This window comes from Carcharhinus amblyrhynchos, chromosome 6 (assembly GCF_965287045.1).
Source record: "Carcharhinus amblyrhynchos chromosome 6, sCarAmb.v2.hapA, whole genome shotgun sequence".
NCBI classification, from domain to species: Eukaryota; Metazoa; Chordata; class Chondrichthyes; order Carcharhiniformes; family Carcharhinidae; genus Carcharhinus; species Carcharhinus amblyrhynchos.
In genome coordinates this window covers 107,403,339-107,430,527 of record NC_137329.1, presented here as the reverse complement: position 1 = coordinate 107,430,527, position 27,189 = coordinate 107,403,339, and the positions used below count along the sequence as shown (strand labels likewise).

General features: G+C 42.5%; 1 protein-coding gene across 1 annotated transcript in view; it reads right to left on the bottom strand.

Annotated features, from left to right (window-relative positions):
* otogl (otogelin-like) overlaps positions 1–27,189 on the bottom strand; it is a 161,984-nt gene that overhangs the window by 124,012 nt on the left and 10,783 nt on the right. Inside the window, exons 7-20 of the mRNA XM_080191498.1 lie at positions 26,608–26,714; positions 26,339–26,445; positions 23,936–24,061; positions 19,721–19,829; positions 19,433–19,479; positions 18,645–18,790; positions 16,444–16,576; positions 15,287–15,464; positions 12,695–12,819; positions 12,374–12,586; positions 9,348–9,513; positions 8,137–8,211; positions 5,549–5,592; positions 3,148–3,319 (exon numbers count right to left, since the gene is read on the bottom strand). Coding sequence (XP_080047624.1) covers positions 3,148–3,319; positions 5,549–5,592; positions 8,137–8,211; positions 9,348–9,513; positions 12,374–12,586; positions 12,695–12,819; positions 15,287–15,464; positions 16,444–16,576; positions 18,645–18,790; positions 19,433–19,479; positions 19,721–19,829; positions 23,936–24,061; positions 26,339–26,445; positions 26,608–26,714 — 1,748 coding nt within the window. The remainder of the gene's footprint in view (positions 1–3,147; positions 3,320–5,548; positions 5,593–8,136; positions 8,212–9,347; positions 9,514–12,373; positions 12,587–12,694; positions 12,820–15,286; positions 15,465–16,443; positions 16,577–18,644; positions 18,791–19,432; positions 19,480–19,720; positions 19,830–23,935; positions 24,062–26,338; positions 26,446–26,607; positions 26,715–27,189) is intronic.

The following is a 27,189-nucleotide window of genomic DNA, read 5'->3' as shown; positions in this document are numbered from 1 at the left end:
ACTCCCTCCAAGGCCAAAATATCCTTGCGCAGGTGCGGCGCCCAAAACTGCACACAGTACTCCAGCTGCGGCCTCACCAATGCCCTATACAGCTGCAGCAAGACCTCCCTACTTTTATATTCAATCCCCCTCGCTATGAAGGCCAGCATCCCATTCGCCTTCCTGACCACCTGCTGCACCTGCAGGCTGGGTTTTTGCGACTCATGCACAAGGACCCCGAGGTCCCTCTGCACCGTCGCCTGCTGCAGTTTTTCGCCACATAAGTAATAGTCCTTCCTACCATTCTTCCTACCAAAGTGGACCACCTCACACTTGCCAACATTAAATTCCATTTGCCATTTCCTGGCCCATTCGCCCAGCCTATCTAGATCCTTCTGCAGACTCTCCACACCCTCCACACAATTTGCCTTTCCCCCAGTCTTGGTGTCATCAGCAAATTTCGACACCCTACACTCGGTTCCCTCCTCCAGATCATCTATATAAATGGTAAATAGCTGAGGCCCCAGCACCGACCCCTGGGTCAATAAGATGAATTATTTTAATCTACAGAAGCTTAGTATTAATCAAATACTGAAAGGCCTGGGTAGAGTGGATGTGGGGAAGATGTCTCCATTAGTAAGAGAGACTAGGATCTCAGGACACAATCTCAGAGTAAAGGGGCAGCCCTTTAGAACTGAGATGAGGAGGAATTTCTTCAGCCAGAGGCAGTGAATCTATGGAATTCATTGCCACAGAAGGTTGTGGAAGCCAGGTCATTGAGTGTATTTAAGAAAGAGATAGGTAAGTTCCTGATTGGTAAGGGGATCAAAGGTTTTGGGGAAAGATGGGAGAATGGGATTGAGAAACACATAAACCATGATTGAATGGCAAAGCAGACATTGTGGGCTGAATGGCCTAATACTGCTATTATACCTTATTTGCAATAACTATGCTTTTCCTTGCCATAGTACAAAACCATCCTTCTCCATGGAATCTTACTGACCGTGTTTATAGGTTGGATTGTAAAAAAAACAACGATTTGTTATGGAAAAATGGGAATTTATAGGGTACATACAAGAAATACTTTTGGATCTTCAGATCTAATTTATTAGTTCTTTGAGATGTTTATTTTAATATCACCACAGCAATGTCTTTGGTGTCAGCTTGCGGGTTCACAATAATCTAACACAATCTTTACCTCAGTTGTTCTGATTATTTGTATTTGCAATGACCAACAAGAATCTTGCATACTTAAAGTACAACTTTTAACATAGAAGAAAGCACCTTTGAGCTGAAACTCAAAAGAAAGGTAATCAAGCCAAAGGAGGAGATGTAGGATGGCGAACCAGAGGCAGAAAAACAGAAAATTTGATGGTGCACTTCAGATATCAAGGAACTAGGGGAAAAAATTAGGGAAAAGCCATGAAAGGATTAAAATGTAAGGATGGAAGTTTCAAACTGGAGAGGAATCAGGAGCCAATGTCAATCAGCAAGACAGGTGTGGGATAGACTATGAGAAAGAGAGATCTGGGAGAGTAGGGAGTCAGCTAGGAGAATACTGAAGTAGTCATGCCTGAAGGTGACAATGAATGACAGTATCATGGACAGATGGGATGAAGCAGGATATTATGGCAGTGGAAGTAAGAGTTCTTCATGATAAAGGAGATATGGGATTGTAAGCCTATTTCCAAGTTGAATGGAGAGCCAAGATTACAAATGGTACGTGTCAATCTGAGACATGGATTGGACAGAATTGGTGCCATGGTGCATTGCCTGGGGCAGGGACCAATGATCACAGAAAAATCATAGAATCATAGAACCCCATAGTGCAGAAAGAGGTTCTTCAGCCTATTGAGTCTGCACTGAACACAATCCCACCCAGGCCATACCCCATATCCCTACATATTATACCCACTAATCCCTCTAACCTACGCATCCCTGGACACTAAGGGGCAATTCCTTAGCATGGCCAATCAACCTAACCCGCACATCTTTGGACTGTGGGAGGAAACCAGAGTACCCAGAGGAAACCCATGCAGACACAAGGAGAATGTGCAAATTCCACACAGAGTGACCCGAGCTGGGAATTGAACCCAGGACCCTGGAGCTGTGAAGCAGCAGTGCTAACCACTGTGCTACCATGCTGCCCATAAATGATGATTGTTTCCATCTTCCCAATGCTTAACTGGAGGAAATTGGGAACCAAGTTTGAGCATCTCAGGGACACCTCCTGCTCCGGTACAGTATGCCACAATATGCATCCTCTTCAGTGTGTAGGGTCTATCAACTTTCGAAACAATTTTTAGAACATAGAACATAGAACAATACAGCGCAGAACAGGCCCTTCGGCCCACGATGTTGCGCCGACCAGTTAAAAAACAATGACCCTCTAACCTAAACCAAACCCTTTCCATCCATAAACCTATCCACGGATCTCTTAAACGCCCCCAAACTAGGCGCATTTACAACTGCAGCAGGCAGGGCATTCCAATCCCTCACCACCCTCTGGGTAAAGAACCTACCCCTGACATCCGCCCTATAACTACCGCCCCTTAATTTAAAGCTATATATTTCTTTACTCCCTTCAGCCCTAATGTTAGTGAAAGAAGCAGGGCTTGTGGATGTCAGCTACTGCCAGAATGCCCAACTTGCTCAACCTCCCTGCCCCAAACTGTTCTGCTTGTCTGTATAAAGTAAATGATTGCACAGGCAATGGTTGTGTTTAGGAAAGTGGTCACTTTGAGGATCTTCACCACCAGTTCTTGGAAACAACAATATGGCATCACTGACAGTTGCTGCCAGCTCTGTAATGACTTCAATGAAACCCATGGGGTTGGGCTCTTGAAGTATGAGCTCCTTGATTGAGGCCATAATTGCCTACCCAATCAAAGGACCTCACCTGTATATAAATATGGGAGTGTCAGGTCCACAGGCACTCAGGATTCTGACTGTGTACCTGAAGCACTCTTGGAGTAGAACAGGGTTTGTAAATGAAGAAAATTTGGTGAAGGGACACCAGCCTCTGAGGAATTATTTCATCCTCCTTACTTCAAGGTATGCAAATGGCATGCATTTTGTTAAGTAACAGATGATACAACATCTGCCTCATGAAAACAGTAGATAAATTTTCAGGTTTTTACCTGCTGTTCAATATTTCAATACACTCACCCAGGAGGACAAACACAGCCGGAAACACAGGGAGTCATAGGTGAACAAGTAATATTCATCATCAGGTTTTCACAAGTGATTTCACATGCTGCTCCTGTCCAGGGCAGGCCAGGCTGAGGATCTTTACAGTCAAAGTATCTCTTACTGTTAGGACACTCGTGAGGTCCTGGTTCTGTATCAAATAGACACAATGCAGTTTGTTATACAGTTTCCAAATAAAAGCTGGTGCTTTTAACATGAATGAATTTAGCAAATTGCTCACAATATTAGAATTAGGAATGCATTTGTATTTTTAACATGTAAAATTGCGTACACACATCAGGCTAACTTTTTGTTTTAGAGGTGGATAATAGGTCTTCTACCTACAGGAGAAAGTCACTGCAAAGATGGAATTTTCATTCCAACAAATGTGTGCTAACTGGAGTGTGGTTCACCGCCCCCAGAAACAGGGCAAAGTCAGCCACAAAGGCTGTGCAATGCAGTGGGAGAGGGGTGGGGCTGCTTAAAAGGCCCATCTTGGGTTGGTGCTCATCCCATTTGTAACAAAAGCAATAAAAAACAGCCCTCTGGCCCTCATCCTTCACACTTTCGTACTCCCAATGCCCATTCATGCCAACTCCTGCCGACCACCATTTCCTCCTCCCACCCCCTCCCCATGGTCCTCATATCCTCCATGTCAACCTGTGGTATCTGTATGTATCCAACCAGTATGGACTGTCTTCAATACCAATTAAACCTATAGTAAGAATGGCATGTGTGAAAAAGCTTTTTTAAAAGCCATTCCTTCATAACTTACATTTAAATAACTGTTTCTTTCCCAGCCCTATAAAAGTGGCAATCAATTAGATGTTTAAAGTAGCAATAGCAAAAACTGAAACCACTTGAAATCTATTCATCTTGTGTAAATAAACATTGAGAAATAGATCTAAGAGAAAGATCTGTGAATCAAGCAATGTTTCCCCATGGGAATAGCTGTTTCGATGGACTAATGGATGTCTGGGCTCACAGCCAAGAATGCACATTGGTCCAACTCCACAAAAATTGCAAGAGGGGATAAAAGAGGCATATCCCCAGAATGGAGCAAACTGTGTAGAGTTTGAGTTCAAAAATTGCACTAGCATGCATCTTTATTTCACACTGATGAAAACTGGGCCAAGAATGCCAGAACTGTGCCTAAACCATGGAGTTACCCCAACTCTGCAAAAATCCAGCCCATCATTTTGTGGCATCACACTATCAGAATGAATCTGAAAAGAACTGGAGATAGAAGGACTGATTTTTCTCCCATTCTCCCCATGGATGTGAATCAGGTGACATGCAATCCAACTGGGTAGCTTTGCATCAAGACCCCATCCACCTCACCAGAGACAACTGAGGTGGAAAGCTCAGGGGCAGCACAGTGACATAGTAGTAAGCACTGCTGCCTCACAGCAGGACCAGGGTTCAATTCCTGGCTTGGATCATTGTCTGCATGTTCTCCATGTGTCTGCATGGGTTTACCCAGGCTGCTCCAGTTTCCTTCCATTGTCTGAAAGACGTTCTGGTTAGGCGCATTTGCCATGCTAAATTCTCCCTCGGTGTACCCGAATGGCCGCTGGAGAATGACGACTAGGAGATTTTCATAGTAACTTCATTTCAGTGTTAATGTAAACCTGCTTGTGACACTAATAAATAAAAAACTTAAAACTTTTTTTAAAAACATTAAAACTTTATCTACAGGAAGTACAAGCTCACTCCCCTCCAACGTCCTGCCAGACTATGAAGGCCGGTGTCCCAGCACTGGGAATCTAAGCCTAACTTCCTCTCATTTTGTACCCAAAAAATTAAGCATCCCCAGGAAGCACAGGGGAGGAAAGTTAATCTTACAAAACATTGGTCTCTATGGATAGTGACGCTCTTTGTGAACAAAATCTCAAACAGCAGAATAATTACAAAACTATTTTGTTTGATTATTACTGTTGGCAACATTTGATTAAATATTAAATGCTATGAAAAATCCATTTGTACTGTGTTAGCCATGATCCAGTGATTTCATATTACTGGTATGTTTCCCCTCGGATTGAGTTTTTAGGAGCTTTGAAAAGGGGCATCTTCACATATACATGAATAGGATGGGAATAAAGGGATACAGTCTCCAGAAGGGTTTTAGTTCAGTCGGGCAGCATGGTCGGTGCAGGCTTAGAGGGCCGAAGGGCCTGTGCTGTAATTTTCTTTGTTCTTTATTCTGTAAGTGACAAGCATTTATACTTTCAAGTTCAACCTGAATATTCAAACTATATTTGCTCAAAATAAGTTTAAGAATAATTGGAGGTAAAGCTTTTCCCCAAACACAACCTACCTTCCAAATATCACACCTTACGAAGTGATATGGTAACGTTAATAATAGGTAAACATAACATACCTGGCTTTGTTGGGGCACACCCTACCCTTCCATTCCTACACACACTGAACAAACAAGGAAAACAATGTTAGTTCAACTGAATGCTATTTAACAGTATTTTTAAAATTTCAGAATTCCTATAGCAAACCTGAAATGTAATAACATTACATAGGATTACATAGGATATATAGTATAGAACAGGCCATTCAGCCCAACTAGTCCTTGCCAGGATTCATATTCCATGCAAGCATTCTCCCAACTTTCCTTATTTAAATCTATCATCATTACCTTCTATTCCTTCTTCCTCATGTGCTTATCTAGCCTTCCTTAAACGCATACATATGATTCATTTCAATCACTTTCTGCGTTAGTGGGCTTCACATTCTCACCACTCTTTGGAAGACAATGATTCATCCGAATTTTGTTTTTGAAAAACAGTAGTGAGTCTTGCCAACCTGACATCATGCCAGCTGGGTGGGAATTCAGGGCAAGCGCGGAGATAGTGGCGTCAAGCCCACTATTTGTGATGTTAGTTTATGCAAATCAGGAGCACTCTGTGGCATAATCTTTAGTAATTGCTGTATTGTAGATTGGGATTCTTTTGTTCCTCCAACCCACTTTCCAAGTAATAAGCGTCTTCCTTATTCTTTTGACCAAAATGTCATACCCCACATTCATATACATTAAATTTCATTTGCCAATTATGTGCTCATTCTGCAAGTTAATGTCCTCTGCTAATTTGTTGCAGTCCTCCTCAGTATAGACTGTCCCATCTCCATACGCAAATTTAGAAATAGTGGTTGCAATTTAGAGGTCACATTAGCCACAGCGCAAATCCCTTAAAAGCCGCTAAATTTCATGAGAAGCCAAAAATGAAGGAGGGGAGGACGATTTTCCTAGCTCACTTTTGCAGCACAGCAGATTGGGAGACTCAAGTGGAGGCCATTTAATAGGCTGAGTGCCATGGCCTCCGCGAGTCTCCAGGCTCATGGTGTCCAGCGCTGTCAGCTCCACACCAGAAATCAACGCACAACTGCATAATTTATGTTAATACTAATTATCATATGATTTGCATTTCATTAGCTGACCCAGGAATAAAGTCTCTGGACCCGTTGGCCTCTCTGCCCCTGCCAAGAGTGTTTCTCCATCGGAGTTTGACAATAGTTTCCCACTTGCAGGGAGCTGGCAGCCCGACCCCGATGGAGTGTAGGGGGGCTATTGAGGCCCCCAAGAGAGAGCAAGGAGGGGTGCCCCCTGGGCATTGCCACCTTGGCAGTGTCAGCCTGGCCTCCCTGGCACTGCCCAAGCGGTAAAGTGGTAATGCCCAGGATGCATCTTGATACTGTCCACTGGGAATCGGGCAGTGCCAAGGGGGCAGGGCCTAATAGGGGCGGGGCCTAATGGGGGATGGTGCCGGGGGAAGGCAATCAAGGTGGGCTAGTGGGGTGGGGAAGGTGGTGCGAGGTTGGCCTGTACACGTCCAGGCAGCCAGCAATTGGACCATGGCATGAGTAGAGGAGCCAGCAATGTGGGATCACAGGGCTGGCCAGTGATGGGGAGGCTGGCAGCGTGGAGTGATTGCACATGGGCCGATCCTGGCACTGACAGACCAGCGCATGCACACTGGCCTACTCAGCATTATGCTGCCGGCCTCTCAAGTGGGACTAGGCCTCACCCACAGATGGTCCATGTAAATCACGCGAGTGCACCCTGCCGTGCACAGAGTGTAGGAGATTCATTTTGAAAATCCCGCTCTAAAAACCCACAGGGTTTATCCAGTTTTTATGTAAGCTCACCGCTTAGATTTTTTTGGGAAAATCACAACCAGGATGTGCATTGAAGGGGGAGCACTGCCGAGGGACTCTCTAGGGAGCTCCATTATGGAGGTTCACCTTATCCGTGGGGGAGGAAGGGTTCGACCTTGTATTTGTGGGGGAGAGATCTCCTTATCCATGGGGGGATGGCAGGGGAGTTGTCCTTCTGCAAGTGGAGTCACAATGTCTATGAGGATTGGGGGAGGCAGCTCCCTGTGTCCACTGGGGGTCTCAATGTCCATGAAGGATTTTGTGGGTGGGGGGGTGGGAATTGGCTTTTATTTTTATTGGAGATTGGGGTACCCTTTAAAACAGGCACCTTGATCTCGGGATTCCCAGCGTTGCTGATTTTCTTAGGCCCTGCCCCTTCAGCTGACTGGGGGACTTTCATTTCCCCTTTAAAATTGCACAGGGTGCTGCTTAATACAGTGAGAAAAGCCGACTTGCAGCCTGAGAGCTTCACACTCATTTTTTAAGATTCCAGCCAATACTTTTGATTCCCAAGTCCGAACAATTAATGTAAATGGCATTATCTACATTCCGAAATGTTTGAATTAAACTAATAACTAAATCCATATAAGCCTGAAAATAACTTAAGCAATTTATCGTAGCAAATTGGGAAAAATCCTTTATGGTATTTCATACAAACACCCAGCAAGTGCCCAAAGGAATCGGAGAAATCCAACTCAACTTTACTCCCAACTCATGTTAAGAAAAATGATATGATTTTCCCAATTGCCATTACAGGTGGAATTGGAATGGAAATCTTCAACAGACAAAGAACAGGAGTCATACCATGGTCCTGAGTTACCGAAGATGACTTCTCCTGCTTGAAATATTTCTCCCATAAAGTGACAGGAACATTGAGATCTAGAAGAAGCAAACAGGAGACTGAGCCATTTTTCTTTTTTACTGAGTATCTAACAACATAATTATATAAATATCTAAGAAACAATCAGACTTTAAGGAATTGTGTACATCATAATTATTAAGTTCTGAAGTGTTCCAATTGATTACTTTGGAAAAGAATAATTGTGGTATTTTAGGGAAGCTGGCATAGAGTCAAGTTTATGCACTTCTTAGAATCAATGCCTTAGTTGAAGTTAGTACCAAATCCACAAATGTGGAAAGGGTTAAACTCCTATTTAAAACCAGAAAGTGTGAAAAATCTCATCAGGTCTAGTAGCACTTCTGGAGAGAGAAACATCTCGATGTTTCATAGCGAATGTGCCTCTTCATATTGGAAGATATCGGAGTTTAGCAGCCAAGCCCTGACAAATCAAATACTCTAGTGTGCAGCATCTATCTAACACCCAGGGAGAGCCCCTAATTTTTTAAAATTTATTTATGGGACATAGGAGTCACTGGCTGGCCAACATTTATTGCCCATCCCGGGTTGCCAAAGGGCAGTTGAGAGTCAATCACATTGCTGTGGTCCTAGAGTCACATGTGGGCCAGACCGGGTAAGGATGGCAGATTTCCTCCCAAGACATTATTGAACCAGATGGGGTTTTTTTTACGACAATCGACAATGGTTTTGTGGTCATCAGTAGATTCTTAATTCCAGATATTTTTTATTGAATTTAAATTCCACCATCTGCCTTGGCATGATTTGTACCAGGGTCACCAAAACATTAGCTGAGTTTCTGGATTTATAGTCTAGCAATAATACCACTAGGCTATCACCTCCCCTTAAATTGATGAATTTATTGAATGTTTTCAAGGTTGTGTGTTATTGAACAAGGTGGTAATCCAGGACATGCAAAATAGATGGTGCAGAAATTGCAGAAACCAACATGCATCTTCCAATTTAGTATTTGTCTAAACAACTCTTGGATATGGTCCATTTGAGGTTCAAGTGATTAGGAGTGTAAAATTTACAAATAAACAGAGTTTGGCTTCATTTCTGATCAAACTGCGGTGTCCAGGGCAAATGCGTTAACAGTCACAAAGTGATAATGTGTTTGGTTTATTGCTAAACAGGAGTAGTACAAAACCAGACATACTGTGCTACACAGCGATGCAATATTTCATCATAGAATGTTCCATTGGGGCAGTTGCAGCCTTCAGCACAATCATCTCCACAAACTTCATTTACAGAAAGTGACTGGCAAGTCCGTCCACAAGAAGAAGAACAAGCATGGTACATCATGTTGGCTGGGCAGATTACACCTATACAGCAGAAAAACACCATGCTGAATTTTAAACCATGACAACAACTTATATCTGTATTATAACTCTTCAAATAATAAAACATCTCAAGCTGCTTCTCGGCGCATTTTAAAACAAAATACCCAGCCTCATCAGGAGACATGGGTCAACTGACCAAAAGCTCAGGAATAAGGTAGGTTTTAAGGAGTGAATCAAAGGACCAAAGCAAAGGAGAGAGGTGGAGAGGTGAAGAGAGAGAATTCTAGAACTTAGGCAACTGAGTGGTGGAGGAATTAAAATCAGAGTTGTACAAAAGGCCAAAATTGGAGGGACAATGGGATTATGGGGCCGAAGGAGATGACAGAAATCGGGAGGGGGAAGGCAATGGAGAATTTTGAAAACAAAATGAGCATTTTAAAATCAAGATGTTGCTTGACTAGGAGTCAATGTAGGTCAGAGAGCACAGGAGTGAGGGGGAATAGGAATTAAGACACAGGTAGTGGAGTTCTGAATGGCTTCATGTTCTCCTGTGTCTGTGTGGGTTTCCTCCCACAACCCAAAGATGTGCTGGTCAGGTGGATTGGCCATACTAAATTGCCCTTTTGCATCCCAAAGTGTGCATGATCAGGTGATTAGTCGGATAATTGTCAGAGAGTCAGTGCAGACTCGATGGGCTGAATGGCCTCCTTAAACACTGTAGGGATTCTATGATGCAGAAATGCCTGGCATTGACCCTAATCAGCCCGTAAATGGGAACTCAATATGCAGGTTGGCTATACGCCATTACCAGATAGGTTGATGGCTCATCTCCAAGATGGTTGCCTGGAGTTGGGGTCACATAAGTTCATCCCAGTCCCACCTCCAAGTCAACCCCCTCAGGGTGGGAAGGATTCCATCTTTGAAGTGCCAACTGAGTTTCAATTATTCTGTATTGTTTCTTATCCTGCCTATCTTGTAATTGGGATTGGGAAAGAGGGAATAGTTTGATGCATGACCCAATGGGCTAGAAGAAAGAATTAGAGGTAAATCATCCTTGAGCCCACCTCACTTGCCACAAGATGGCCAACTCCAAGGAGCACAAGTCTGGAAGAAGGAAGGGAGTCTTAGCTTTTGGGTGAGTCTTGTTAATTAAGCAATCCAGAGAAAACAGGAAGACAGAATAAAAGCCAAAAAAGAAAGCTAACAATTAAAAATAATTAACTTTAATATCCTTACATTTTAATTTTCCAATCATATTTAAAAGTTAATGATCAAGAAGTGCAGCATGGAAACATCATTATGACAGTTCTCTCAGCCAACCTGTATATGGAAAACCCATCCATATCTGCAACCTAATGGCACTGTCTCTTCAATTTAAAAACCTGTTCCTTATGTTCCTTAAAGTAAGAGATGGAATCTCAACTTGCAATGCTGAATTTTTAATACAAGAAATAGGGAAAATCCACCCTCTGTTTAACTCCTCCCTCTTGTAACTTTACCTTCTTAGAAACTTAGAATTAATACAAAGCTGTGTGACAATTTTTTTTGTTGTCGAAAACAATCTAATGAGTTTTCAGTGGCTAGCATTGCCTAAGAGTAAATTAGGAAACACATGATATTTGGTAGATCTGTAATACCTGTCTCTAAGACAGCCTATTGGCAGTATTTATTGTGCATTTTATACATTCTTATAGGCCCACTGTGCACTATTTTGAACACTTTACAGCTGCACTGTAGAAACTTTCCTTAGTAGCATACCCCATTATTGACAATTTAGCTTCTGTATGGTGTGAATTGAGCATCCTTGCAGGTTAGTCATGATTGACCTTTTATGTTTCATTCTACAGAGCTGGATGTTTTAAACCCATCCACAACAAATCAAACACATCCTTCATCCTGATCTTCATATCGGCTTGGTAACCACTTGTTAACAAAATGCCCAAAATTTCAGCTCTTCTACTGACTTTAATTGCAAAATTAACAAATGAGCTACAAATTTCAGGAGTTCGATCAGTATTATAAAAAGTATGAAACAATGATGTATATTTTCATTAACTGCAACTCCTCAGAAAGAATGAGTAAAATGATGAAAAGTGCTTTGCCATCTGGCGATTTTTGTCAGATCCACAAATCAAGTACGTCAGTAAATCCCATTTTAATTTTTCTCCTCAGTTTTTTTTCCCATTCTCTCCCTTTACAAGTCACATACAACTGTCCGTGCCACAGACTTCTGCACACAGCTTCAATCTTTTGTGCTTAGCTAACTGGAGTTGATCAAGCAAAACTGACAGTTTCAGTTTCTGTCTCCCTCAGGTGGAACAGCCAATTGTTGTTGATGGTCCAGTTGGCAACTCATTGGTGAGCTGAGGAGAAAGACATGACCAGCTCAGCTTTGCACTCGCAGTATTCTACCTCAATGTCGAGTGCACATCACCTGAGATATCACAGGTGAGATCTTCCAGCCGCGTTCGCCCCAGTACTGGAAAATCCCAGAAAAGCAAGAGACCTTTGGATGGTCCACCCCCCTCCCCACCCTGCCTGCTACGATTCCTATGGTGAGCGAAATGGGAAATTCCACTCCCCCAACATCAATAGAAAGCTACCAAGTGGGGAGTGGTTTAGCTCAGTTCATGATGCAGACTGACGCCAACAGCATATGTTCAATTCCCGTACCGGCTGAGGTTATTCCTGAAGGCCCCGTCTTCTTAACCTTGTCCCTCACCTGAGCTGTGGTGGTGCTCAGATTAAATCACCACCAGTCAGCTCTCTGTCTCAAAAGGGGAGAGCAGTCTCTGATCATCTGGGACCATAGCAACTTCACCAGGTAGCAAAACTGTACCTTAGAGGCCTTGCTCTTCATCTTAATCACCTTGTCATTATACATTCACCTTTAAAAACTTACCACAGTCAGACGTTTTTGATCTGAAATCAATGTGAACCTTGTATTTGGTGCAAAGGTAAGCATAGTGTGCAAGGGCTGTACACATGCATAAACTTCCACATTTGCAAGCATCATAGCGGCACTGCTGATAATAGGGGCTGGGGTTCACAAATGAATGGCATGGTGCAAAGAGCTCTTGATTGAGAATATCACACATTGTTGATGAATATAAAGCTAGATGCACAAACAAGACAAAAATAAATAAATAATAATTTTTTTAAAATTAGAAGCTATTTACTCTTAGAAATAAATAAATGAAGCTTTTCAATTAAATAAATATACCATTCTGCTGGTTAGTGTCACAGGGATCAACCAAAGGGATATTTAATGGAGTTACGCAGGCTGATGAAATCTTCCATGCATTGGCGTGTAACTGTGGAGTACCTTCAATCATATGTACAGGTGAGCTAGAAGTGAACGAGGAAGGAATTACAATTCAATCTGCCAAAAAAATCAAGCTAATAATGTATGAATTTTTATACAAGCAGCTGAGCAAATCCCGCAACCGAGGAGATCAGGTGTACTCCATGTTCAGCTACCCTTCTGAACGCTAATTCTTAATATATGCATCATCCAATATACATAATGACAAAGTTTGCACGGCAGCTGGCAAACCTCCCACTGGTATTCTTTTCATGGATCATGATTGTTTCTTTATAACAATCTCCTGAGGCTGTATCTTGGGGAGGCACGGTGGCACAGTGGTTAGCACTGCTGCCTCACAGTGCCAGGGACCCAGGTTAGATACCCAGCTTGGGTCACTATCTGTGTGGAATCTGCACGTTCTCTCCATGTCTACATGGGTTTCCTCCCACAATCCGAAAGATATGCTAATTAGATGCATTGGCCGTGCTAAATTTTCCCTCAGTGTACCTGAACAATCGCTGGAGTGTGGTGACTAGGGAATTTTCACAATAACTTCATTGCAGTGTTAATGTAAACCTGCTTGTGACACGAATAAATCAACTTTAATACGCAATTATCCTTCAATTATGCCCTCCAGCAACATGCCCAGTCCCAGAGTGCATGTTTTCTCTGATGGCAGAGTTTCCCACACCATGACTCACTACAAAAGTCAATGGGAGACATATCAGAGCATGCATTAACTGGAGGTGGGATTTCCACCCCTCAAGTGGAAGTCTCAACTCAAGTAGCTCAGCAGCCAAAGCAGTGACACAGGGATGTTGGTCACTGCAGAGGAACGAGGCCTGAGATAGTTTTTTTGTAAAATTGCCTCTGATTGAAAGAAATCCCTCTAAGGAAGCTGCAGTCTATATGGACACCCAACCCAGCAACACCCCCCAGCCCCCCTCCTGCCCTCTCCTCCCCAAACCCCAGCCCTACCATCGCCTAGGCTACCACCTCCATTCAGTTAGCAACCCCCCTGCCCGGTGAGAGTTGATCAGCTGTCAATAAAATGCCAATGGCATGATAGAATTATCTTTAATAGGGCCTTTGTATGTATGTATATATAGGGATGGCATAGTGGCACAGTGGTTAGTACTGCTGCCTCTCACTGCCAGGTTCAATTCTCAGCTTGGATTATTGTCTGTGCAGAGTCTGCACATTCTCCCTGTGCCTGCATGGGCTTCCTCGGGGTTCTCTGGTTTCCTCTCTCAGTCCAAAAGACATGCCGGTTAGGTGCATTGGCCATGCTAAATTCTCCCTCAGTGTACCCAAATAGGCACCGGAGTGTGGCAACCAGGGGGTTTTCACAGTAACTTCACTGTAGTGTTAATATAAGCCTACTTGTGATGCAAATAGATAAACTTAAAACTTCTTCCTCCATTGGTAAAATTCCCCAACAGCGAGCCATGGTCAGGGTACTAATTTGCCATGCCTCCTCCTGATTTTACTGGTCCTCCCTCACCTCATGTGGGCAGTTAAAATTCCCCCCTGTGGTATTGACTTGATGGGCAGTGAGCATGTATTCCAGAACCTAATGCTAGGAAGGTAGCCCAGTTAAAAGTACAACATGAAGCTAAAAAAACTGAACTGAGAACAACTATAAATCTTTACATGGATGTCGAAAAACTTTAGACTCTGTACAAGTGAACAATTATAGTTACAGTTTCCTAGGCCTGCGGTCAAAGCATTTTTCAAATATAAAGTTTATTTATTAGTCACAAGTAGGCTTACATTAACACTACAATGAAGTTACTATGAAAATCCCCTAGTTGCCACACTCCAGCACCTGTATGGATACACTGAGGGAGAATTTAGCATGGCCAATGCACCTAACCAACATGTCTGTAGCCCAATCGATCACGCAAACCAGCCTCCCATCCATTGACTCTGTCTACACTTCCCGCTGCCTCGGCGAAGCAGCCAGCATAATTAAGGACCCTAGGCACCCCGGACATTCTTTCTTCCACCTTCTTCCATCGGGAAAAAAGTACAAAAGTCTGAGGTCACGTACCGACCAAGTCAAGAACAGTTTCTTCCCTGCTGCTGTCAGACTTTTGAATGGATTTACCTTGCATTAAGTTGATCTTTCTCTACACTCTAGCTATGACTGTAACACTACATTCTGCACACTCTCATTTCCTTCTCTATGAACAGTATGCTTTGCCTGTATAGCACACAAGAAACAATACGTTTCACAGTATGTTAATACATGTGACAATAATAAATCAAATCAAACAGTGGGAGGAAACCAGAGCACCTGGACGAAACCCTTGCAGACATGGGGACAGTGTGCAAACTCCATGCAGACAGTGACCCAAGCCAGGAATTGAACCCGGGTCCCTGTGCCCAGTGAGGCAGTAGTGCTAACCACTGTGCCACCTAATTAAAAACCAAGTTAAGCAGCGTTGCATTATTTAAGATTTGTTATTTCATGTGAGAGGTGAACACTTCTTCAAAAGGACTCACAGGAAGTCATCGCGTAAGTTTCCATTATATGTTCCACACAGGCCCACAGTGTTTCCCCTCCAACTACTATCAACCTGAAGATACAACCTTCCTCCTTCTTTATCAAACTGCAGCGAGAGACCAATGTTTGTCTTCACTTGTACAAATAGAGACGATATTCTGCGACAGTCAATTATTCCTGCAAGTAAGAAGATATTAATTTTAAAGAATGCTTCAGTCCTAGAGTTATAGAGGTTTGTAGCATGGAAACAGGCCCTTTGGCCCAACTTGTCCATGCTGCCCTTTTTTTTCAAAACCCTGAAACTAAATCCTTATTGCCTGCATTTGGCCCATATTGCTTTGTACCCATCTTACCTATGTAACTATCTAAATGCTTTTTAAAAGAAAAAATTGTAGCCGCCTCTACTACTACCTCTGGTAGCTTGTTCTAGACACTCACCACCCTCTGTGTGAAAAAATTGCCCCTCTGGACACTTTTGTATCTCTCCTCTCTCACCTAAGCCTTCTAGTATTAGACTTTGGGAAAAGATAATGCCCCTCACTATTTTATCAACCTCTGTAAGATCACCCCACAGCCTCCTATGCTCCTGAAAAAAAAGTCCCGGTCTATCCAACCTCTCCTTATAACTCAATCCATCAAGTCCCGGTAGCATCCTAGTAAATCTTTTCCGCATTCTTTCTAGTTTAATAATATACTTTCCATAATAGGGTGACCAGAATCGCACACAGTATTCCAAATGTGGCCTTACCAATGTCTTGAGCTCCAAATGGATCAGGGATAAGGACGTTTTATCCACAGCCAAAGAGATGTTTGTAGGGGGGCAGAGGGGAGGGGTTGATTTTCATGGTAGATTGGGGTGTGTTTTAAAGATAGGACCTCTGTGGAGCCAGCCTTGCCAGCTCTTTCAGGCCCAAACCCACCACAGTGACGACACAAATCACACTCAGATTTATCGTGCACTGATTGCCCTGGGATCTGGAGTGAAAACTCAGCTCTGTCTCTGGAGAGATACCTGAACCGGATACACTGCTAGATTTTGGGAAAATTCCACCCATTTTCTTTGCACATTTGGACAAACAATGAGTAGCTCTTTCTCCTGAAATGCTTATTATTCGCCTTTTACAGGCATCTATAGCGGTAGAAGTGGACAGATTACCATTGTGATAAGGCAGGTTAATTGTTTGATGAATACCAAGGTGGATTTCCCCTGCTCTCGTTAAGGTTATTTGGTTGCTTGTATCACCTTCTATTACTAAGGTCACTGACTGAATGCAACTGTGGTCCAGATTCTGGAAGAGAAAAAAATAAAACATATTCTGTAAGTCCCAAACCTGCTCATTCAATAGCTTTAACTTTGGTTTTGCATTGGATTATTTTAAGGCAAAGATGTCACACAACATTATCATACTGAATTCATCAATAATTTGACTTTGAACAAAGAACAAAAGAACAAAGAACAAAAAAAAATCACAGCACAGGAACAGGCTCTCCAAGCCTGCACAGACCATCTACCCCACTTAACTGAAATCCCCTACCCTTTCAGGGATCATATCCCTCTATTCCCATCCTATTCATGTATTTGTCAAGATGCCCCTTAAAAGTTACATTTGTATCTGCTTCCGCTACCTCCCCTAGTGATAAGTTCCAGGTATCCATCACCCTCTGTGTAAAAAATCTGCCTCGTACATCTCCTTTCAACCTTGCCCTTCGCACCTTAAACCTGTACACCCTAGCAATTGACTCTTCTACCCTAGGAAAAAGTTTCTGACTATCCACTCTGTCCATGCCTTTCATAATCTTGTAGACTTCTATCAGGTCTTGTAGACTTCTATCAGAAAGTAAACAGGAACACATTCTCACCCTAGAATGTCCTACAATTTATTAACCTGTGAGGTTTTTCAAAATCCATGACTCTGAAATAAAATATATTTCTTGTAGATGTCATTGTATTCATAGAATTATAGAAACCTACAGTGCAGAAGGAGGCCATTTGGCCCATCAAGTCTGCACTAACCACAATCCCAGCCAGGTCCTATCCCTATAACCTCACACATTTATCCTAACTAGTCACCCTGACACTAAGGAGCAATTTAGCACGGCCAATCCACCTAACCTGCATATCTGTGGGAGGAAACCAGAGCACCGGAGGAAAGCCGCACAGACATGGGGAGAACATGCAACACCACACTGATAGTCATCCAAGGCTGGAATTGACCCCAGATCCCTGGCGCTATGAGACAGCAGTGCTAATCACTGTGCCACCGTGCTGCCCAATAGTTATGGAAAGTTCAGTTTTAGAGATAGAGGCAACTATTCAAAACTTTAATCTTTTTTCTTTTTGCATATTGATAGGTCAGGTACACATTTCCGTCTTTCGAAATTTCCATTTTGGATTTTCAGTCTCCAGTTAAAAAAAAAATCGGTTTGGCAAAATTCCAACTTCACTGGGGTAATTATTATTGTAGAGTATAGAATATATTCATGATTCCTCAGTTTAAATCTTATGTTTTCCATGTGTAATTTTGTGGAATTCCCACGATCAATGTCTAAATGTTAAGCAATTTTAAGAGTAAGTTGCAGCTGTTTTTAATGGAGGAGACAGCGATCTCGCCAGCTAGCTGGGGAGCTGGAGGGAGCTCCTTGCTCCCTCTTTTAGAGAAGATTTGCTGAATTAAGTATCCCTCCGGCACTTAACTGGACCTTCCTTGAAATTAAGCCCCAAGGGCCAAAGTCCTCCCACCATGCACTGCTGGCCAATTAGAGGCCAGCCGCACTGTAATGATTCAGGAAGCCCAACTAGAAAGGAACCTAGTTTATTACAGAATGCAAAGTAAAAACACTGCTGTGATATATATACACATTCATCCCTGCCTGGAACTACAGTTCAGCAGGCCCAGTCCAGGGTCTGCCTTATAATGAGTTCCAGCTGGGTATGCCATTACCTGTTAGCAGGTTACAATTTCCCCTAAAACATTTCAAGCACAAATACATGATAACATATAAGAATTCAGAATGAGTCATCAGCCCAGAGCAATTTTGCACATGATTTAGTAATTCAGTTTAAAATAAATGGAGATAGTGAGTGCCAACAACTTTGGTAATTATCAATTGACCAAATTGCAAAGTGTTTTTGTGGAAATGGAGAATCCGTTGCAAAATGTACAATTTCTAAGAGATTTACATTTAGGTGTCAAAGTTCCAGTCTCTCTCATTTTCTTTAATCAAATTAAAAAAACACACACACACACGTACACATATACACACACGCACATACACACAGGTAATATAAGAGTCAGTAGGAATTTTAATCCAGCATTCTAAGTTTTTCAATTAGAAGAAGAATGTTTATTCTGTTACCTGACCACAAGGCACATTCTGTAATGTCACAGAGAACTTGTTACTTCTGCGGCTCTTTGCAAAGATGTACTGACATGTGCCAAGAAATGTAAAAATCCGACCATCAAAAGTAGTAAAATGCATGTCTCCTGTGACTGAGCATTCAGCTGAAAGAAAGGAGTATTTATTACATGTTTTGGAGGGAATTTCCAATTCTCCTACACATAGAAAGAAAGGAGCTGCGTTCATAGAGTGTCTTCCACGTCCTCAGGAGATCTCAAAACACCTGACAGCCAATGAATTACTTTGTGAAATAATCACAGTTGTTAGACAGCCAAACACAGCATTTAATTTGTGCACAGTGTATCAAGTGAGATAAATGACTAATTAATCAAGTTGATTGAATGTTAGCAGAGAAACTGAAAGAAATCCACTGCTCTTCATCAAATACTGTGATTGAATACTTTACGTTTAACTGAACTGCAAAATTAAGCTTTCAGTCCAACAGCCTTTGACAATGCAGCCGTTCCTTAGCACTGCATTGAAGTGTCAGTCTAGATTAGTCATCAAATTCCAGAAAGGAATATCAGCCCAAAACCTTCTGACTCAAAGTGAGAGTGCTATTAAAAAGCCTGGCATTTAATTGAAATATTTAAGAAAAATAAATTTTCTTCATTGTGAAATTTGAAAGCATATCTTAAATATGTCAATCGACATAATTAGACAATAATGTTAGGTTACTTGAAACTAAATTACCTTATTATTATGTTAAGCAGAAATGCAAAATCTGACAGAGGAAACATTATTACCTGGGCAATCATTGTCGGTACAGTTCCAAACACCACCACTGCAAATGCTGCAAATATCAAACATGTTATTGTTCACATCTATGCTTGAAACAATCTGGAAATATACTAAAGAAATATTTAAATTAGAAAGGACAAAAAAAATTAATGGCTGCAAAAATAGTTAGAGGTTAATTAGAAATTAGAAAATAATATACAATTAAGGCAGAGTTGTTTTTATTGCTTTTCACTTTATTATTTCAAAATCTATCTTTGGGATCAGTAAGTTAATCTTTCAAGATAGAAACATACCATATATTGCAGCCCTCCTGTAAATGGGATCCTATAGGATAGACTGTTCCATGGTATATACATGGGCAGTTAGATACAGATATACAAGTTCCATTCTCCATGACAAGACCTAAACAAAATTAGAAACGTATACACAACATATTTAGTCCATGTTTCATCCTTTTGTGAGTCAGTAGATTGGACACTATTGGAGAATCTACAAAAACGCCTAGTGGCCCACATCTTGGCCAGAACTTTTCATTCCCATGGTAGGCTTGCGCATGAAATTGCACAAGAAGACATTGGGAATGTGCCCTGACATCATCACATACTCACACAATATTTCAATTGTTGGGTGCGCGCAAGAGTTGGAAAAACACCTGCCGCCAACAATCGAGCAGGCACTTTACCCATTAAGGGGCCAATTAGAAGCAATTTTACCCAGCCTTACAGCAGGTGAGTGGGTCGATCGGCCTGGCAGCCTTTAGCTCCAACCTTGATCTAGGGCAGGATGAAATGTTGGGGCAGGAATAAAATTTCAAAAGGTGCCTGGGGACTGAGGTAGATGGTTGAAAGTGCTGCCTGGACATAGGTTGCAGCAGTTTTCCATTGCAATTATTTTCTACAGGCCTGCAGTATACCCAGGACAGCTCCACAGACGCTGCACCTTGAGCCAGCACATCAGAACTGCCAGCCTGCAACATCCCTTTTCTTGACAACCACCCCCTCCCCGCCCTCCCCAGCAGTGCTGAGCATTCCCCATTACGCCCGTTATTGCTGCCCATTAATTGGCCAGCCAGCGTGAAATTGCATTCCAAAACCAGCTGGAAGTACATTTCACGCCCACTTCCGAGCCTGTTGACTGCGCTAACCTAACAGGTAAAAACTTCAGGCCGTGCTCCTCCTCTGATACAACAACTCCGATTACTTTCTATAGAAAATTGAGAGCGACACAGTGGCACAGTGGGTAGCACTGCTGCCTCTCAGCACCAGGAACCCAGGTTCGAATCCGGCCTTGGCTCACTGTCTGTGTGGAGTTTGCACATTCTCCCCGTGTCTGCGTGGGTTTCCTCCGTGTGCTCCAGTTTCCTCCCACAGTCCAAAGATGTGCAGGTTAGGTTGATTAGCCATGCTAAATTACCCCTCAGTGTCAGCAAGATTAGCAGGGTAAATAAATGGGATTATGGGGATAGGGCCTGGGTGGGATTGTGGTTGGTGCAACTTGATAGGCTGAATTCCCTCCTTCTGTACTGTGGGGATTCTATGATACAGTTGTGTTTTACTGTATGTTCAATTTGTCAGTGGTAATAAAACATATTTTGATTTGACATTACAACGCTGATGTTGTACAAATTTAAAAGGGGCAGAATCCAGCCATAATACAGAGGTTAATTGGTTCCACCAGTCCTTGCCCCTAACCAGTAACTATTCAATACTTTTAGTTGGTCGATAGTATTCATTTCCATCAGTAAATTCTGGAAACCTCAAACATAAAGTGCTGGAAATTCACAGCAGTTTGTTTGAAAGTAAAGAGATATTACTAGCGCTAAAAATACACGTGAACATTATTGCAATTTGTGCTTTTCAGTACAGTAAGTACAACAAGTTCCCATTTTAAGTTGTCATGTTTTAAGTCATTGCACTTTAATGTTGGCCAATCAATCACTCTGGGCCTCTGGGCTGGGAACCAATATATGATATGAGACATGCTCCGAAGTTAAAGCTCTACAGAATATACGGAATTCCAAACTGTAGGCTCTACACCGCTTGCTGACAATCCTGATCCCTTTACTTCAAGCCAGTATAACATCTTCCCAAAATATCTGATGCCATGTGTTCAGAGAGATGTGGAAGTTGAAAGAAATCTTACAAACTGGTGTTACTGGTTATAAGAACATAAGAAATAGGAGCAGGAGTAGGCCATCTGGCCCGTCGAGCCTGCCCCGCCATTCAATAAGATCATGGCTGACCTGTCGTGGCTCAGTTCCACATTCCTGCCCTCTCCCCACAACCCTTAATCCCCTCGCTTATCAAAAACCCATCAACCCGCGTCTTAAAAATATTTAGCGAGGCAGCCTCCACCACTTCAACGGGCAGAAATAGCGTCACTGGTTATACTTATAGCATCACAATATTGTTATAATGCTGAAGGAGACTATCTGACCCATCACGTCTGCTCCGGCTCTCCAGATGAGCATTCTGACTTAGTGCCATTCTCCAGCCTTTTCCCCATCCCCTTGTACATTGTTTCTATTCAAATAATCACCTAATGCCCTTGAATATGTTGATTGAATTTGCCTCCACCACACTTCCAGGCAATGCATCCCAGACCTGAATCATTTGTTGTGAGAAATTTTTTTTTCTCTCGTTTGCTTCTTATGTAATTCACTTTAAATCCGTGCTCTCTCATTCTTGATCCTTTACTGAGCAGAACAGTTTCTCCTTATCTACTCTGTCCAGCCTCCTCATAGAAACATAGAAGATAGGAGCAGGAGGAGGCTATTTGGCCCTTCAAGCCTGCTGTGCCATTCATCATGGCTGATTGTCCAACTCAATAGCCTAATCCAGCTTTTTCCTCATAACCTTTGATACAATTCGGCCCAAGTGTTATATCCAGCCGCCTCTTCAATGCATTCAATGTTTTGGCATCAACTACTTCCAGTGGTAATGAATTCCACAGGCTCACCACTCCTTGGGTGAAGAAATGGCTCCTCGCCTCCATCCTAAATGGTCAATCATGAATCCTCAGACTGTGACCCCTGGTTCCAGACTCACTCACCATCAGGAACATCCTCCCTGCATCTAGACTGTCTAGTCTTGTTAGAATTTTATAAGTCTCTATGAGATTCCCCCCTCATTCATCTGAACTCCAGCAAAAACAATCCTAACCTAATGAATCTCTCCTCATCAGTCCTGGCATTGCTGAAATCAGCCTGCTAAACCTTTGCTGCATTCCCTCGACAGCAACAACATCCTTCCTCATGATTTTGAACCTTTCTATTTCCATGGAAAACAATCCCAACCTCTCCAATCTACCCTCATAACTGAAGTTTCTCATCCCTGGAAACATTCTTGTAAACCTCTTCCGCACTCTCTCCAATAGGTTCAGATCCTTCCTCTAGTGTAGCATCCAGAACCACAGAAACATTCTTGACCCTGGCATCAGGGAGACAGCACACCATACATGAGTCACATCTATGGTCACAGAAATGCCTGTCTGTCCCCATATGGGTGGCGTGGTAGCACAGTGGTTAGCACTGCTGCTTTGCAGCTCCAGGGACCCAAGTTCAATTCCTGGCTTGAGTCACTGTCTGTGTGAAGTTTGCACATTCTCCTCATGTCTGTGTGGCTTTCCTCCAGGTGCTCCGGTTTCCTCCCACAGTCCAAACATGTGCGGGTTAGGCTGATTGGCCATGCTAAATTGACCCTTAGATGGTCCTGAGATGCGTAGATTAGAGGGATTAGCGCGTAAAATATGTAGGGATGTGGAGATAGGGCCTAGGTGGGTGCAGACTCAATGAGCCAAATGGCCTCTTTCTGCACTGTAGGGTTTCTAAGATTCTATTTCACTACTGCCCTTCCTTTCTTCTTCCTTCTCTTCTATACAGCCAAGCCACCCGTGATGCCACAGACCTGGCTCTGAGTGCAGTGACCACAGTGACTAATGTAGATTCATTGGACATAATTCCCCTGACAGTAGGTTTAGCTGTGCCATTGAATGTAGAAAGCAGTGTTAAAAAATTCAACCTGCCTCTCTCAAATATTTTCTCCTAGTTCTTGAACGATGCAGGGAAGGTGCCTGTTACTCAGACGGAATTCTCTTATCTGGGAAGTAAGGGGCAGGAACTTGGAGTATTTCCCACTGCGGAGGTCAGGGTTTTGTGCTGTATTCTGTGGTGGGATGGGCTTGCTGGCATCTGTCCACTGTCCTACCTGGGCACCCACATCACTGATCCACTATTGAAGAAAGATAATGGATCTCTGGGATCATTCTGGGGCAGATGTGGGCACCAAATCTGAAAGGTCCAACAGCTCTCTCACCCACTGCCAGAGTGTTTTGGGCCTCCTGCTGAATTCTATCCACCCCAACGCCCATTGCCCCCCAAACCCCCACCTGCCATTGAATCCACCAAGGGGAGCATGGGAACATTCCATCCTCAGGAAATGATGCATGACAATCAGAAATCCAAACACTACTCTTCAACTGGTTGAGAAAAAGGCATGAAATGGTCTTACCATCTGGACAATAACAGCCATCGAGGCAGTGCAGGCTGCTTCCTAAGCATTCCTTTTCAAAGGTGCAGGTAGGTGGGCAGCAACTAATACAGTCGCGGTGAACAAAACTATCCTCGCAATGATCAGCTGAAATATAGCACAAATCCATCACTAAATCTTTGACACAACGCAGCTATTGAATACTTAAAAGAAAAACATACGAATGTTAAGAAGATGAAGCAAAGATTTAAACTGTGTCAATCCACATCATTGCAGTGCATATCATCCCAGCATATATGTGAGAGAGTACCCTAAATAAAATGAAGCCCAACTTTTCTCATTATTTTCCTTACTATATGAAGGCAATCTCCTTTTATGAAATACTAATCCATTTTTATAGTTTTATGCTACATCAAGTATCAAGTTCATTCCGTTCAGGTAATAGGGGAGAAGATAACCTCCAAACCTGGAGTGAAAAAGGATTTATAGTACGATTTCAACGATCGATCACTTCAAATGCTGAAAATCAAGACTTAACCATTAAACGTGCCTGAGCATTTAACTATGATGAACGTATTAACCTTTCAAAACTATAGACACAACATGATAGCACAATGGTTAGCACTGCTGCCTCACGGTGCCAGAGACCCGTGTTCAATTCCGGCCTTGAATGACATGTGGATTTCCTCCAGGTACTCTGGTTTCCTCCCACATTCCAAAGCTGCGCAAATTAGCTGGGTTGGCCATGCTGAATTGCCCCTTAGCGTCAGGGAACTAGCAGGATAAATGTGTGGAGTTACAGGGTTGGTCCTGGGTGGGTTGCTGTCAGTGCAGGCTCGATGGGCTGAATTGGCTCCTCCTGCATTGTAAGGATTCTATGATTCAATGAATTATATGCGTGCCCTTCAAAATAAATCACTCTTATCCCAAGATATAGGAGATATTGCGGTGTAGTGGGTAAAGTTCCTGCCTCTGAGCCAGACATTCTGGGTTCCAGTCCAACTCCAGGATTTAATGACCAACAAAGGCATGTTTGTAATATGGTCAAAGTATCAACTTGTCAATCCATCCAACATATGCCAACGACAGGCGGTATGAGTGAGAGAGATTCCTGGTTAGAACTATAATGGAGAAAAATTACAGTTTCTATCATCCGTATCTACAGCTCCAGGAGACAACATGTTTACCACAGCAACTTCGCCCTTAGAGGGGATGAGTTGTTTGGATGGCCGGCATGGGTCAGATTGACGCAACAACATAGGGTTTGATCCCAGTCTGTCAGTCTGGCTCGAGCATATATGGGACCTGCCTCCTTACCCTGTTGGTGGCTGTGAGCTTGGACCTGCCCTTGGGCAGCAGAGAACAGAAGAGGAAATTACCAAGATATTAATTATTTATTGAAAAATATTATTTTTGGTAAGTAAACTCAAATATTTGTCTGAATCTGTTCTCAGATCCAGACGAGGCATTGCTTAGCCAGTCCATTTTCACATAGACAGGTCAGAAAACTGACAGAAATTGGTCCTTGGGCCACATCCGCAAGTAGCTCCCCTGTGCGAGGGCATCAATACAGAGTCACCTACCTGGTAGTGTATCTGGAGGGGGATTAGAGTGGGCTGCATGATGAGGAGTAATTGTAACTGACGGCACGGTGGCACAGTGCTTAGCACTGCTGCCTCACAGCTCCAGTGACCCAGCTTGAGTCACTGTCTGTGCGGAGTCTACACATTCTCCCCATGTCTGCGTGGGTTTCTTCCAAGTGCTCTGGTTTCCTCCCACAGTCCAAAGACATGCGGATTAGGTGGACTGGCCATGCTAAATTGCCCCTTAGTGTCAGGGGGACTAGCTAGCGTAAATACATGGAGTTCTGAGGATAGGACCTGAGTGGGATTGTGGTCAGTGCATATTCAATGGGTCGAACGGCCTTCTTCTGCAAATGTAGGATTTTATGAACTGCAGCTGAAGATTCCAGAGAGGTTGGTCTGTCTAGCTCATCACCGGCTGATATATTGATGGAACCCTTCAAGCAGGAGGCCCTGAATTTACACAAGTAAAGGTCCTAATGCCAGTTTCAGGCATCCTAAAATAAAGACCCCATCAACATCGCAGTGGGTCAAACACCTACGCAGAATGATCACAGCCCTCCAGACTATTAGACTGAAATGTTTTCACTCTTTTGTGCCTGGACAATTAGCATATTTTAATTTACAACCACCTAGACCATATTAGAGATTTATGCTAAACCTGCTGTCTTCCTTGCAACCAACATTTTTACAAATTAGGTTAAGTAAATGCTTATGCAGCATATTTCAGAATTCTTTATTTTGTTCAATAACTTACAGCTCTGTTTAGGGCCACACTCTGTTAGTATGCTTTAATATTCTAACGTACTATGACACTAAAAAGAGTAAGAACAAAACTCACTACAAGCAGGAAAATCATCTCTCCAGTCCATTAAGGGATAGCCTGCATGGGAACATGCCCTGGAGTACTCCATTATTGCACGACAATGGGTTTCACTGTCATCCATCCTGTTTCACAGAATAATACATTTATTCGTCATCTAACGTTACTCTTATGTCAATGCAATGAATTTTTAATATTCACTTACGAAACATTTTTTCTTATGCAACAGAAACAATTTCTAATATTTTACTGAGAATAATTGATTGAGTTAGGTATTTAATACTTACACGCACAGATCATTAATACAACTGGCAATGTAGGAATTGGGTTGAACATATTCACGACAAGTAAAGAAGGGAAACCCCATTAGAACTTCACATTTTGCAATGATATCCTAAAGTAAATTTTAAAAAGAGACATTTAATAAAAGCTTGTGTGCTTTCTTTTCTGCAATAAATCTGCAAAGTTACTATTTCATGCTGTATTTTCCACTGTGCATAGCTTTCATAGTGTGTTGACAAGTTAATCTCTGCGGTCTAAAAGCAAATCTTGATTATAAAATGTAACATAAGTCAGCATACGTTATTAAGTATCTTCCTTATGTTTTCCTTATCTTGTTATCCTCATAAAACTTAATGGAATTCACTTTTACCAGTTCATTCACATAGCCATAATATGTAGTATATCAGTGTGTTAATTTGTTCAGCTTGAATTAGTAAGCATTTCTCTCACCTCAGTCACTTAGATGTGAAACTAGACAGCGGTTTTTCACATAAAGGTCAATGGAAATGAGGAACAACTTTCTCCAAAGCCTGTGGTGGCTGCATCAATTGGAATTTTCAAGATTACACCATTTTTTTAGGTCAAGA